We start from the raw sequence: 15,266 nt of genomic DNA, 5'->3' as shown, positions 1-15,266 counted from the left end.
TTACACCCCTGCATTTACAAGTGCACCGAGAGGAGGTTTGTGAGGGTGCCCAGCAGTAGCCAGGCTGTGCTGGTTGGAGTCCAAGCAGCCAAATGCAGAGCCAGGAAGGTGCCATTTTGCTTGATGGTGCTGGCCGTGCTCTTCAATTCCTGTTTTCTTTTGTTTCCAAGATGTGTGACAATTGTCTGATTGAAAGCGATTTTGATTTGAGGTGTACGCCTGCAGCAACATCAGGTATACATTATTACATTTTATGTTTTGTGTATCTAAACTCAGTGCACATCAGGAGCTGTGTGTGGTGGACCAAGGTTGAACGTGTCTCCCTCATTTGAAATCAGTAAGGGAAGGTATGGATATAAAATTCAAGGAGCACTAGAGCAAACTTATCTGGAGACAAATGTTTAAAGACATGAAATAGGAGGCTTCAGCTTTTTGCTGAGTGAAACTGCAGAGCTTATGCTCACACCAAGTGAGACTTTGGTCAGTAAAGCATTACTGGGTTCATGTTATCTGTGAGGGGCATGTAGTAATAACACAGATAAGGACTTTATGTCTACAGTGAATAGGAAACCAGCCTCTTCTTGTCTTCAGTAGAGCTAAATGTTAGGGAAACAGAAATTTTGGAAGAACTTGTCATGTAGAGGTGGACAGAAGGCTGCTGAGACGTTTCTGGCATTGCAGTAATGATATCTAATTGTGGTAAAAGATTGTCATTTTGCTGCGGTTTAATTCTGAAGTCTACATAGCACTGATAAAATACCTCGCTTTTCAGGACTTCAGGACTGGAGGGAGAATGAATGGTGAATAGCCCCACTTCTCAGCAGGCTCATTCCCTGCTTCTGTCCCGTTTTGAGGACGCTGACCCATGGGTGCCCGTGCTGTGCTGTGCGCTGCAGGAGCAATGTGTGCCCCAGGTCCTGACAGAGTTAAGCTCCGTGAGGCAGCCTGGTGGCTCGGCACCAGGAATGTTGGCCGAAGGCTGTGCCAGGCATTTCCACCCAGACTGCCACTGCCGGCAGCTGTGGGCTCTTGGCTTGTGGATGGAGGCCGAGATTCCCCGTTGTGAGCCCTATGCCTTTTTTGGTGCTAAGCAGACGAGGTTCTCCCTTCGCTTTTCAGCAATGGCCTGTCAATGGGTCGCTCCCTGCAAACAGGTACATGGTGCGGTGCCTTGGTAGCTGCCTCATCTTCTCAGGGGTCAGGGTGCCCATCAGAGAGTGGTGTTCTTTGACACTAGATCACGAGCGGGCATTTGTGTGTTAGGTGTGTATGTGACAGAGGTGGGCATTGCTGACGCCTCTGCTAAACAGCCTGAGCCCAACCCAGACATGCACGTCCCGTGGACTTGCTCAGCCCAGCGGGTAGCGGAGCATTGGGCCAGTGCCACTGCCTCCCCTCAAGAATTACTTCTGAGCTCATTCCTCCTCGTGGTCTCATTTCCAGTGAGACTGCATGTCTTGCTCCGCATTGCAGCCCGTGGCTGCGCTCTGCCAGCATGCTCATTGCTCAGTTCCTTCCCATGGCTGTGCTGCAGTGCAGGCGGTGTTCCAGCCCCGGTGTGTGAGCGCAGGTACTCCTGAGCTCTGCCCTTCAACCCAAGTGTGACACGCAGCTCCTGTTTGCTTTGAGGGTGCAGGCCCCAGGTGGCCCAGCCAGCACTGAGCTCTCAGCCTTCGTTCTGCGTTTCCTGACTTTGCCTCAGTGCTTGGTTTCCCAACCCTGACACCGGTTCACGCTAAGCTTTGTGAAGACTGCTGCCATGCTGCACCGTGCTGCTGCTCTCTGTGCAGTCATGTCGCACTCACCGTGCAAAGGCCAGCTGGGGTGCGCAGGGCTGGCGACTGAATGGGACAGGGCCACAGAAATGGTGCTGCAAGGGAGAAGTGGGAGGAAATGGGAGAAGCTGGGAGGGGAACCTTGCTTCCAACCGAATGGGTTCAGTTTCTAGTGGTTCGGTTTAACTGCTTGTCTTCCTTTTGTGTTGTCCATGACAGGGAAGCATTTATTGCTGGGGACCGCAGAAAGATGTTGGTTGACTGTACAAAGCGGAAAGATTTCCTAAGTCAAAAGAAGAGCCTGGAGGAAGGTGTGGAGGGAACAGGAGGATGAGGAAGGAGAGAAGAAAGCGAGAGCTGAACTGTGCACTGTCCAGATCCAGAGCTGGTTTGGCTGGGAAGGGTGCAAGGAGAAGAATGGGAAGAGGGCAGTGTCTTGCTTCCAGCACCCAGAATCCTCTATGGGGTTTTTTGGAAGAAATGTAAGAGAGAGAGAGGACCAGGGATACAGAGTTTGAGGTCTAGAGTTGCAACTTTAAAAAAGAGCGTGGGCTTAGATTTGGGGAGCAAAAGAGTCACCTTTGCTGTGTAACCTTGTCATCTTTATTTTGGGGACAATTTAACTGAAAGGTCATACGATACTTGATACTCCTAGTGTGGCAGTTTCTTTCACTCCAAATGTCATATTTATCCCAAAGTAAAAAAAAAAATGGCATGCTGTTTTAAACAAGCCAGGATTAACTGCGTGCTCCAATATACTACAGCACTGGATAAATGTTGAGCAGCAAATTGCTTTGAGGGATTAGTAATCGGATAGCGAGCCTTTTGCTTTTAGGTGAGTTGTGTGAAATCGAGACTCCAGTCTCTATCTGGCACGCAGTGGACAGGTTTCCACAGTGGCATGGCCAGCAGATAAAGGCACCAGCAGAAAGGAGCTCAGACCCAGCCCTCCTTCCCAGCTCTGCCCTTCTCCAGGAGCTGGAGCACCCCAGGGAGGAGGCAGTGGCTTATCTTTTTACTTTTCCCATTCTCCTGTGAGTAATAGAGGAACTTGGCTGCTCTGGAAATCAAGTGAGAAACTAGCTCTTGACATCTGCCTTTTAAGAGAGAGACCCCGATTTTTACAGCAGCGCTCCAAGGGAAGGAAAGAGTGCCCACTCCTAGACAGGTGCATATATTAATTACACATTCAGCCCATCACCTATTAATAAAGCAGAAGAGTTATCAATTTTGGAGTAATTTTTCAGCTTTGTGTGCTACCCTTTGCTTAATAGCCTGTTCTGGAAATGGGGTATGGTGCTTCCAAATAATGGCAACCTTATTTGAATACAGATTTCTCTGTAACCACCACCACAGTGATATTTGAGCACCGGCTGTTGCAGAGTGGTAGGAGAGTGTAAAACATACGATGACATTTCTCTTCCTTCTGTCACTTGCAGCCCCTAACACACACACTCACAGCCTGGCATTAGTTCAATGCACTGGGCTCTTCTTGACTGTCTTGTTATTGCCAAACCCAGACTTGCTCAGTGGAAATTCCTCCTCCTGTGCATAGCACTGTGTGTGTTCTTTCCACTTGCTGAAGAATTTATAGACCTTGTGGCAAAGAGTTAAAAGTTTTTGCTGGTAGAAGTGGAGAAAAGAGATTCCGGGAGCAGAAACCTACTTTGTGCTTTGTTTTACCATAAAGGCCATCCGCTGGATGCTTTCTTCAGAACTACCTAGGAGGTCTCCACGTCTTCCAGCAAATTATGACCTCTAATGTAAGAACTGTGCCTGTTGGAAAGTCTTTGGAGCTGGGCCGTATCTGCAGAGAGCTGGCAGAGGAAGAACAAGGAGCACGGCCACTGTAGGGAAAGCAGCATGGCACCGGCAGTGCCTGCAGCATCCAGATGCTCTGTGCCTAGAGAGTGCATTATTGCAACTGCGTGTACTTGGAAGGAAAGCCCATGGCTTAGAAAATTTTCCTCATGCAATTCAAAACTAATTTGGAATTTCACCTTGCTTGTGTTTCGGATGTTATACTGGAATGCCAATAATCCCACTCCTTTGTTGCATGCTATCTGGGTGCATCTAAAATTGCACTGACCTTTCGTAGTTAGTAACTGTGGAGGAGAGGGACACTGCAGGTGCTTGATCTCATTGACCAACAGGTTATTCTTAAGCACGTGAGATGTTTTTAACAGTGCAACAACCACAGTTTGCTGGTATTCTGTATTTTAGGTGAGATTTTATGTGCAATGTTCTGTAAAGCTGGGTTTCTGAAAGATCCTGGCCTCCTTTACTGTCTTTTTACAGGAGTCTTGGTTCATTAAGTACTGCTGTAAATACCAAATGACCATTTTTCTGGTTCCCTGTTTAAATTCGGCAGCTGCTGCCTCAAGATGCCAGACTCCCTGGTGGATCTCTGCACAAAAATGCAGGAGGAGGAAAAATGAATTTAAAGTCAGTAATTTGCAAACTCAGCCTATTCTTTTAATGCACAGAAAATGCTGCACTTGTAAAAATGCATTTATTGGCTTTACAGTCTGAAGGAAGCTCAATTGTAATAGTAGATTTTAGAGGGAACTTTCAACATCAGATGAAAAATGCAAGCTGAAATGTGGTTTGCCTGCAAAAGCTGCTGTAACCCTGTGGATTTTATGTGGTTTTATCACATGATGCTTGCCTAGCCTAGGACATTGTTGTTTGTGTCAGAGATAAAATGCAATTCTAGTTCACGAGTTCCGACTGAAGTCATATGATTATCATTCACATGTTCCAGCCATTGTGTACTGTGCTCGAGCTGCAGATACGAGGCATTAGCAAATCTACGTATTGCATGAATTCAGCGTGCTCACCAGTGTGTTGCAATGAGAGGATACTACTATGGGAGGGCATGCATGTCCGAAAAGCACAGGACTCGGCGGCTGCTGAATGCTTCCTTCCCCTCTGCCACAGAATTACTGATTTGTCTGCACATTTTTCCTTAAGGCTGTCTGTGGCAGCAGCTCTATAATTGGAGCAGCCGTGCAGACTGCCATGTGGAGCTCAGTAAACCCCGACATTTTCCACTGTTTTGCCTAAATCTGCCCACGGTTTGGCCCAAATAAAAACCACGCGATGGGAAAAAAACCAAAACACAACATCAACCTGCACAGCCTGGGGTAGAGGCATGGGATTCCCATTGCCAAAATCTGCTGTCCTTCCAGCAGTGCGTGCAGCCTGCTTGTGTACAGCTGTGGCTGATGGCTGAGCAGAGGTGCAGAGTTAGCAGTCTCCAGAGCTGGAGATTTCACACTCCCCCTATTCTACTTTTTCCTTTTCTTTGTAGCTATCAAAGATTGAAACATGCTTATGTTCTTGCCTGAAGTGGGACCTCGTGATGTAAGCCTGTGAGTCTGGAGATGAAGCTGTGCCATTACATAGCACTTTGCATTTCCATCTGTCCTTTGAACCTTGTTTCCAGTTTTCTTTGCTTCCAGCTTGCTCTTGCTGGTTTGGTGATTGAGTAGGAAACGTTAATAGAGAGAGTCTTAGGGCAGTTGGTGCGTAATGTGAAGTGGTGCAGACTATTTCTGTCTCTCAGTGCTGCACACCAGCAAATGTAAATAATCCCAACCTTGCGTGGGTGTTTTGAAGTTTAATGAGCACGCGGAAAGTCCTTTGAGATCTTTCGGTGCAGAGGGTTGCCTCATACCTAGATGGCATTAATTAATGTGTGTGCTGATTCTCCACTTCAACTTGGAACATGAATCTCTCCCAAAGTCTGGGCTGTTTGGCTCGGTCGCTCCTGATCTGTGTGTTTCTGTACGTTGTGAGCTGCCCATCACTGCAGTCTGCACTGCACTGGTGCAGGCTGTGCGTGTCACTGCTGTGCCACCTCTGTCCCAGTGGGCAGCAGCAGTGCAGCGACAGCATAGGGAGCCCCTTGTTGTGGCCATCCTTCCTCCTGAGCCTGGTAGAGCTTCAGAGATGGGTGGCTGCTTGGGAAGATGGAGTTGGAGTGAGCTGTTGGCTCCTGGCTCGTTAGGATTAAAACAGCTCAGCTTGCTTTCCTCCAGCCATGCTGCAAGAGATGTAATAAATGTTCTGTTGAATGTTTTCCTGGGGCATAAGCTGTTCTACTGTTAAATGTCTTACCTGAACGGGTAGGTGCAGTGTTGCTAATTGGTGATTTCGTGGCTGTGGGTCTTACTGTGGTACATGTCTGTATTTCAGAAGCTCTGCAGCGATGCTCAGGTGCGAGTGTTTGGGAAGTGCTGCCAGCTGAAGCCTGGAGGAGATAGCTCTTCTTCTTTGGATAGTTCAATCAATTCATCCTCCTCATTCTCCGATGCAAAGGAACAATGCCCAAAATATCAGGTGAGACTTCCCTTCCTTTTTTTGGTGTAGCTGTCAAATATACACAACAGGTGAGGTACTGAATGTTTTAAAACACTCGAAATTATATGCTGGTGGTGGAGAGAAGTTTCCAATCAAAACCAGACTTTGGTTCTGACTGAACCATGTTTAATTCATGTAGCTTTGAGTTTGTAGTTTAAAACCAACCAGCTGGGGCTCTCAGGATGGGTGTTGAGTAGCAGAAGCTTCTCCAAGGCATTTGTTCTGTCTTGTGACCTGGTGATAACACTCGTTCAGTATGATCACACTTGGCATACGTATCCTATCTTGGTAAAAACGAGGTAGTTTGTTTTACTTGGTAGCTAAATACCAGGGAAGCACCACAGAAATATGCTTTCTATGGGGACAGCCTGTGTAACAGCTTTATAACGAGGGATCCAGTGCACTTGCGTTGCATTTTACATAAGAGATTTTGGCCATGAGAGTAGCTGGAGTCATCTGACACAGATATATTACTGTCATCTCCCCTTCCATGGATCACAAGTGTTTTATATTAAGCCACCCTAAAATAGAACTAAGCCCTTCCACTCTTTGTAATGAAGTAATTGTGTGTTTGAGGGAAGCTGCTATCTCTGCGCCGTATTCTGAAGTACAGTACTACTGATGTCTTAATCTACCATAGATACAAATGAAGAACCTTTCGCTGCTGACTTTCATGCTGTCACGTTGGCTCTTGCTATATTTGGCGAGCTGCATATTCCTGTTTTCTCTTTCTCATCACGCTCTTTTCCACAGCTTCAGTAAGGTGAAGGCTGAAGGTCTGCTTTCCATTCCTGCCTTCCTGGAAGGGCATTTTGCTGTGGTTAGCAGCTTCCTTGCAGCACAGAATAAACCTCCTTTGGGTATTGTCTGACCAAGACAAATGATGTTCCCCCACTATCCTGAAATTATGTCTCCTGCTGGGCAGCCTCTGTGCAAACAATGGTCAAGAATTAAAGAAAATTAATTTTCATGGTTAGCATGGCGGAATATTTTAAAGTTGTGGGGAGTTTTCCTTTTGAAGTCCTCATTTCCTCATGTCTATCACCTAGTCACTGTCTTAGTGAATGGATGCGTGGCCGTGTCTGGCTCAGAAAGTGTGCAAGAAGCTTCCAGCTTAAGTTGGTTTTCCAAAGAGCATTGCTGTGAATCATTTACTGCATTCCCTGTACTCTTTTCAAGCTGTGCATGAAAAGGTCCTAGCAAGTTTGTCCAAGCATTGGCCAGCCCGCTATTTTCTATCTTCTGACTGCTCTATTCTGTACCCTTGGAAGCTACTTAATGTGTTCTTCTGTTGCCTTTTCAGTGGTGTAAAATGGAAGCCCAAACAATAGAATGTTAACAGGACTTTTTGTGTAGTTCTCGGTTTCCTCATTTCAGTATGCATTGAACTTAAGGTTCATTTTTTATTGTTCTTTGGAAATGCAGTGCAAGTTTTTGCACACTGTTGCTCAGACGTTACCTCTTCTGTGCCTGTCAGTCTGTGTTTTCAGGGCTGAAAGTCCCCCCGATCTGTTGGTGATGACATTTGAGATACATCTATAGCATTGTTCATTTATATACGTACTCAGCTGTTGATAGGACATTATGTACAGTAAACAGTAAATGCTGGAGGTAATAAATGCAAAAATCTAATTTCCAAATACTGATAATTTTACAACCTCTCGTATGCTAATGTGCAATAAGAAACACTTGTTGGTATTTTACGATCTTTTTTTAAATGCATGCTTGTAAATATGACCTGGGGCATTGGTTTGTGTCCAAGCTGCCGGTGCTGGGGGATGGGCCCTTTTTGCCAGATGCTCCTTGGCTATTTTTCATTTGTGTTTTTAATATTTAACCCCTTTCCTCAGTTGATTGCGCTCTACTTTGGTCTCAAGAGATCTTTATTTTGCAGAATTAAAGGCAAAGAGTTGAGCTGTAGCAGCGTTTCCTTGTTGGCTGCATTAAATGTGTGCGCCTTCTGTTATGCAAAGTGCAGTTATCATCATGAGGTGCAGGTGAAATGCCAGACTGAGGGCGACCAAGGGTGCACCGTACCACGCTCTGTGCCTTCAGCATTGCTTGTCTCTGTCTTTCAGGGAAAAGGGAAATCTCTGTAATTAAATTTGAAAGCAGCTGATTTTCATTTTCTGTTTTTAATTTGGTTTCTTGACAAGTAAAATCAATAAGTTATTTGGAAGCGTTTCTTCCCTCATGTTTAGAATTAGCTTTGCACCGTAGCAGGAAGTTGAAACCAAAAGTGATCATAAGGGCTTGACATTTGCTCAGAAGAACTTCTTCAACTGGAGATCTGCAACAGATTCAAAAGTAACAGCCATAATATATTTGAAAGTAGTAATTGCAGTGTTCTTACATTGGGATTTGGTGATGCTGACAGACCCATCATTTCCCAGAGGCATTACCATTCATGCTTCTCCTTCCTTGGAGCTCCTGAGCTGTACCAACCACTTCTAACATTCGGTTTTCCCATCCTACCTGCAGTTCACCCTGACCAGAAGGCAGTGTGAAATCTTGGGGAGTAAAGCTGGACATTTCTGTGCCCCAGCAAGCCATCAGATTCTGCCCTGTCATATGAACGCCCACAAACTTCGTAATTCCATCCTCATTTTTATAGCTGTGCTTGCTATTTTAGTTGTCCCCTATCTTTCTTGCACTGATAGCAGATTTCAGAGGTTAATAGTACGGCTGTTAATGTTCTGCCATCTTAATTGAGAGTGCTTGAGAAGAACTAAAAGCTGAGAAGTGCTACAAGTGTGCTGCTTTTTGGCTGATTAGCGTTTCCTTGTTCTTGTCCTTGTTCTGAGGGCCAGCATGAGTAGCAACATGGAGTGGCCATCTCCATATCACACCTCATTGCTGGTAGGAACCTGAGGTGTGGACACCCCGTCCTTGATTGTGCTCTGAGCTCACTGCCTGACGCTGGGCAAAATAGTGAGATAAATCCCAAGCCTATTTAGGAGCCAGGGTGAGGAGCCTGCTTGTTCAAGGCTTGGATAAGGGATACAGAGATACAGGCACTTAGTAATTTCCAAACACGAGGCTATTTCCGTGCCTGGTTTCAGGGTCCTTTTTTGGAAGGATTACTCTGAGGAAGTGTTCAGAGTTATCACACACCTCCGATACCTGTGAGCTGCTTGAGCGCTGCGGGTGAGCGACCGCAATGCTTTGAATTACTCAAGGCAAGATAGAAATGGAGAACCAGTCCTCATATGCTGCCAGCCTAGAGAAGAAACAGCCCTGTATAAAGGGTTGGTCATAGCACACAGCTATGATGGCTGTCATCTGAGCAGTTGTCTGCAGCTGATTGCCCTGAGCAGTGTTTAAATTTCAGGTTAGTGTCTGCAGCACTGTGTCCAGGCGGTGACCCTGCAGTGCTGGCCCCTTGCAGTGTGCCCTGCAGTGAGCCCTCAGCAGCTGCCCGCAGGGAATGATGCTCTGTGCAGGGCAGTGCTGCAGCTCCTTCCTGCTACCATCACATGTACCAGGAAACGCCGCAGAATGATGTGTCAAGAACAAACTGCCATCCGTGGCCAAGATACAGCTCAGTCTGTCAGAAAACTCTGATCCAACTGGGCTCCAGTTCACAACTGATACAAGGTGACCATGGAACTTGCAACTTCTGGTCCAACAGATACAAGGTTTAGCCTTAATGGTCTTCTTTCATCAAAGCGTGTAATTACACTCTAAACTTCTTAGTGCCTTGACTTCCTGCACCAGGATGGGTCAGGTTTGTTGGATGATTTTAGTGGTTTGCTGCACCGCCAATTTGAAGATCACTTTCTTGGCCAGCACTGTCTGTACTGAGCTGTTCAACGTGGTGTATTTGACAGAAAGATGTTGCATGTGTATCTTTTAAATAAGGCCAATTTTCCTTAGGTGTACACTGCCTTAGGTAGAAGTGTGTTTCTGAACAAGTGGATTATTTTTTTTCCCAGGGCTCTCGGTGCTCCTCAGATGCCAACATGCTTGGAGAGATGATGTTTGGCTCTGTGGCCATGAGCTATAAGGGCTCCACATTGAAAATTCACCAGATCCGGTAAGATCTATTTTTGTTTTTAGCACTAGTCTTGTCCCAAGATGCAGTCCTTAGTGCTGATTTTAAATGAACTCAGTGTCGCAAATGTTGGGTAAAAGGAATTTCTGAGTTTGCTTTGAAGTTATTCTGACATCACTTTGGACACAAAAGGCTGTTAGGTTGTCTTTAGAGCTGTAAATTGTAATCTGGAAGGGTGTGAAATGGAAATGAAAATCAATCTTGGCACTGCTTCTAGCTAACATCTTTATCTTCCAGCTCACCTCCTCAGCTCATGCTCAGCAAGGTCTTCACAGCTCGCACTGGAAGCAGCATCTATGGAAGTCTGAATACGTGAGTCCTCCAGAAATGATTCCCATTGCATACAGGCAAATCTGGCTTTGAACTGTTCACTGTTTAATTTTGTATGTGTTAATTGACCCAGCTCAGAATGTGGCAATGTAAGCCTTTCTTCTCTTGTGCATTCTATCTGAGTCTTAATATAGTGACATTGTGTTTTACCAAAATACAAATCACTGTTTTTGTTGTATGTTTTATTTTCTGGGTCTTTTAGGTTGCAGGACAGTCTTGAGTTCATTAATCAAGACAGCAATACATTAAAGCCCGACCACAGTACAATTATGAACGGACTTCTTGGGAATATAGGTAATTACAAACAGATTTTATTTCCTGGTGTCTTTAGCTGAGTAACCACAGGCTGTAGAGTATGAAACTCTAAGTAGAATCAAGTGCAAAAACAAAAAGCAAAGCTAAGATCTTAACAGAAAATTAATGTTAATTTGGAAAACAGGTGAAGAAATTAGGCAGTTCAAAAATTATCAGTGGCTTAATTATATGCAGCTGCATGTTTGTGTATAAAACTCCATAGGGAAATATTAAGTATATCTGAATTCAAATACAGAAAATGTGAGAAAATAATCTGTGGAACTTTCTGTGCACCACATTTCAGATCAGGCAGGCTTGATTCTGCCTGGCTTAGTTCCCCAATTTTATTTTTGTTAATAATTTCCATTCTGTTCTGTACTCTGGCCACCTGAACACATGTGGCTGTATATTCCATGCTAAGTTAACCTTGCACAGTTACACTTCAGTTTTTGATCAGATTAGACAGATTGTTTATTTGGTCTGATCTTGAAAAACCATCTGGAGTCTCTGACTGTCAGCATTTGTGGGAGTGCTGTGGGTCGAGGCTCTGTGAGCATTAGGTGACGAAGTGGAGGATGTTGACTTTTCCTAATGTAAAATCTAATAGTGAAGATACTGCACTTCACTGCTCACATGGGAGCACATCTTGCCTTCCTCTTGGTTTAGATTGTTTGCTTTCCAAACAAGATGTCTTTTATGGTGGGTGGAATAAGGGATTTCTTTTTTCACTTGCTTTCCAGAATATTGTTGTAAAATGTACTTTTCTGGGGTTGGAAGTATGGAGTGAATTCGGTATCTTTGTTAGTGGGTTTCTGTCTTTTACATGATTCTCATTCTCGTTGGGCACAGGTGTCTGCTTCCCTCCTCCCTATTGCCTTCTCCTTGGTGAGACAGGGAAACCCTACTCATATGCTTTTAAGGTTTTGTTGTGGTTTATGCTGGCAAAAGTGTTACATCACGTAATCTGCGAGCTCACGTGGAGCTGTTGGAGCTCTTAGGCTGAATCTGATGCAGGAGCAGCCTGTGGCACCTGGGCACCCAGCAGGGAGGGAGGAGGTGCCTGCAGGAGGAGGATGCTGAAGTGCTTTGCAGCTGAGCTGCACACCTTGTCATTCTGTTCAGCAATGTTTGTTTACGGTTCTTATTTCAGCACATGGGGAACCATGGATAAAGTAGGAGAAGAAGTTAATCTGTAACTGCAGCATTTCTAACAACGGTGTTAAATACCAAAGACTGCTTCTCACTCACTGGCTCTTGCAGCAGGAGGAGGCTCTGTGTGTTTTGGTTGGGAACTATTTACAAGCTGCTTCTCTAGATGTGCTGGATAAAGAAGAAGCACGAGGCATGTCCCTTCCTTTACCAAGGAAGGAAGACCCATGAGAATGGAAGGGAGTTTTGCTGAAGGGCAGCCTTCGTGTTTTCTGTAATCAGTAAACCTTGACTGATAGTAGCTTCCAGTCCATGAGAGGGGCTGGCAATTAACTTGTTAGAATACCCAGCTCTGTTTGCAGAAAATGCACTCCTTCCTTTGGGTACCTGCAGCCCATAGTGCTCTCAGCATGAGCCTCTAAGAAGACTGCTAACTTTGTGCTTTCTATATGCTCACTTCTCTGATGCAGCACACTGACTGCTCTCAGAGCAGCTCCTTCAGCCTGGCGTCTTCTCTTGGTTCCACCAAGAGCAATGTCTGCCTGCTCCTCTCCTCAGTGACAGCGCTGCTCAGACACCCCCCAGTGTGATGTTAAAACAAACATTGTCCTCCACCATGAATCTCCTGTTTGTGATCAGCTTGGGCTGGGAGCCTGCATAAATTAATCATTTTCAACTCAGAAAAATAGAAATAAATAAAGGCCGTGGACAGAAGCCCCGTCCTTGTATGGGAAACGGTGTAAAGCTTTGTCTATTATTTTAGTGTCATAGCAGTGTGTAGTTGCACTGTGAGCCATGCTCCTTGAATCAACGTTCTTGTTAAGCGTTAAGAGCTGTTCTCCTGCGAACGTTACCCTGCATTTATGTTGGCTTGTATCTTCTCCCTGCCCTGGCCCCCTCCCTACAGACTGTTCTGCTTTACTAACCTCATTCTTTCATGTGTATTTTACGTTTTGCCATGTAGGTCTTTCACAGCTTTGCAGCCCCAGGCGGGCATTCTCTGAACAAGGTCCGCTCCGCCTGATCCGGAGCGCCTCTTTCTTTGCAGGTTTGCAGTGTGCTGTGTGCTGTGCTGTGTGCCTAGTCTAGCTGCTGGGACAGCCACGTGTGCGTTGGTAGCACTGCCTTGGAAATAAGACTGGTATTTTTTAAATACAAAGCAGACAGCGATCTCTGCTCTCTTATCTTTTTGGATACAGAGGACAGCAGGTATTTCAGTAGCCCTCTTTGGGGCTGCTTGGTTGGTTTTTCTGTTTTGTAAACTTACTTATACAAGATTTCATCATTTTAGAAATAATTTGTCACAATAGCATCGAGCTATTTTCATTTGGATTCGCTTCAACAAGCTGTAACAATTAAAACTCACCTGCGCTGGTATAAAGTGGATGTCTCTTGCTTTCATTAGATGGGTCTTATTTCCATGGCTGAGTAGCTTCTATTTCACAGGCGTATTTGTAAAATACATCACGTGTAGAGGCTGTTAAGCCTGATACACTTTTGATCTTCTGTAAATGCAGACTGTGATTCTGGACGGCTTACGGCTTTGTTGAACAACCAATGCACTGCTTGCAATTTAGAACTGTTTATTTTTTTCAAGACAGCATTGTAAAATGCTTTTAAAATTATATAATAGCTGGGAATGCTGTTAGAGGAGTGGAGTGTTGATTTTTTTCTTGTCTATACTCTGAGCTATGTGGTAAACATCCTTTGAGTGGAATAAAACTTTATTGAAAGCCATTGACGTAAAGAAACAGTGAATGTGAGCCTGATGCAATTTGGACTAAAAGAGATATATGGACTTCAGGAAATTACACACAAGCTTTTCAGATCAGTGCTTTGGCTTGCTCAGCTAAGCAGCCTTTCTTGGTGATGGCCTTGTGCGGTGCTGTTGATCTGAATTAATGAGCATGTTTTTGTTTCATTAATTACATGGAGATCGGCAAACAAGAAAGGAACTGTATATTCCCCTGCTAATTGGTATTCCTTGTTTTACAGTTCACAGCAACCCTATGGATATGCCTGGGAGGGAGCAGAATGAGGACAGGGACAGCGGTATAGCAAGATCTGGTAATGTCAGTTCCATTAACCCTATAGGTTCAGGAAACATTCAGTGATAGTCCCTAGATGCTCAACCGTCACGTTACTGAAACACACAGACACCATACAGGAACTTTCTGTGCTGAAACGTGATTTTTTCTGTTCCATATACGTATTCCATATACTGCCTCATGCACTGAGGGTGTTTGTTTCATAGAGCCCCACAGAGCCTATCTGAACAGCAGTGTGATATATTAAAGCACACTGCAAATAGGCAAGCCTAATTAAATATTGAAATGAGTGGACGGCATTTCCAAGCAGTGCTTGTTGCCATCTCCTTACCAAACTGAGGGTGATGTTAATGTTAAAACATGAGCTAGCATCCCCAGAGCCCCCCAGCCACTGCCATCCCCACTCAGGGGGTTGGGCACGTAGGGGTAGGGCTGGGAAGGCTCTTAAAGATGCACTTAGCATTACTCCTTTCCACAGAGAATTTATTTCCCAATACTCAGGGTTGATGAGCAAGGTGCAGCCTGTGTGCTGCTTGTTATATGAAGCTAGAAGACTGTTCCACCCTTGCATTGCTTGTATAGCTTGCTAATGTTGTTGTAGACATATTATTTTCAGATGAGAAGCATAGATAAGCAAAAGAGAAGGCACTTGGTGAGCAACACCAGGGTATATTCAGGGGCACAGTTTGGTTGCTGGTGTAATTTTCCAAACATTCTTTTCTTCCGGAGAGATTGATATATTTCTCTATTTAATTATTGCAGCATCTCTTAGCAGTCTGCTCATCACTCCGTTTCCATCTCCGGGCTCCTCGTTCAACAAAAGCTGTGCCAGCAGTTACCAGAGGCGTTGGAGGCGCAGCCAGACGACCAGCTTGGAGAACGGGGTCTTCCCTCGATGGTGAGCAGGAATTGATAATGCTGGATGCCTCCCTCAGTTTTCCACTGTTTTCAGCTTGATTCTGCCCTTGCGTGTGCACGTCTGTCCTTGCTGGTGCTTTCAGTACTTACAAAGGTGTATGTCAGGCAGTAGTTCGACACCTGATCTTTGTAGTCTCCATTTCCTTGAGGCCATCTGCACTGACTGGGAGACCCTTAGCAAAATATAAACCTGTAGGCTGTACTTTTGAGAAGCCCTAAGATCCTGGTCAAAATGCAAATTCGTGGCAGAAGTAAGAGAGAGCGAGGATGCCATGTTCTAATCCCACAGATGCTTAGAATCTGGCTGCAGATTTTCTGTCTGCAAAGCCTGCT

At 45.1% G+C, this 15,266-nt stretch overlaps 1 protein-coding gene across 5 annotated transcripts in view; it reads left to right on the top strand.

Moving 5' to 3' along the window:
• Positions 1-15,266, top strand: part of FNIP1 (folliculin interacting protein 1) — a 59,911-nt gene that overhangs the window by 26,984 nt on the left and 17,661 nt on the right. For 3 of the 5 annotated variants that reach the window (XM_042826193.1, XM_042826192.1, XM_042826194.1), the window contains exons 3-9: positions 5,976-6,119; positions 10,076-10,176; positions 10,432-10,506; positions 10,727-10,818; positions 12,932-13,015; positions 13,963-14,034; positions 14,778-14,913. In XM_042826193.1, coding sequence (XP_042682127.1) covers positions 5,976-6,119; positions 10,076-10,176; positions 10,432-10,506; positions 10,727-10,818; positions 12,932-13,015; positions 13,963-14,034; positions 14,778-14,913 — 704 coding nt within the window. The remainder of the gene's footprint in view (positions 1-5,975; positions 6,120-10,075; positions 10,177-10,431; positions 10,507-10,726; positions 10,819-12,931; positions 13,016-13,962; positions 14,035-14,777; positions 14,914-15,266) is intronic. The other 2 variants (XM_042826196.1, XM_042826195.1) reach the window with 1 other exon arrangement.

The sequence above is a fragment of the Centrocercus urophasianus genome, unplaced genomic scaffold (assembly GCF_019232065.1).
Source record: "Centrocercus urophasianus isolate 14NV4802_14NV808 unplaced genomic scaffold, USGS_Curo_1.0 seq_26, whole genome shotgun sequence".
NCBI classification, from domain to species: domain Eukaryota; kingdom Metazoa; phylum Chordata; class Aves; order Galliformes; family Phasianidae; genus Centrocercus; species Centrocercus urophasianus.
The sequence above is the reverse complement of the archived record's forward strand: the minus strand, read 5'-3'. Positions and strand labels throughout refer to the sequence as shown.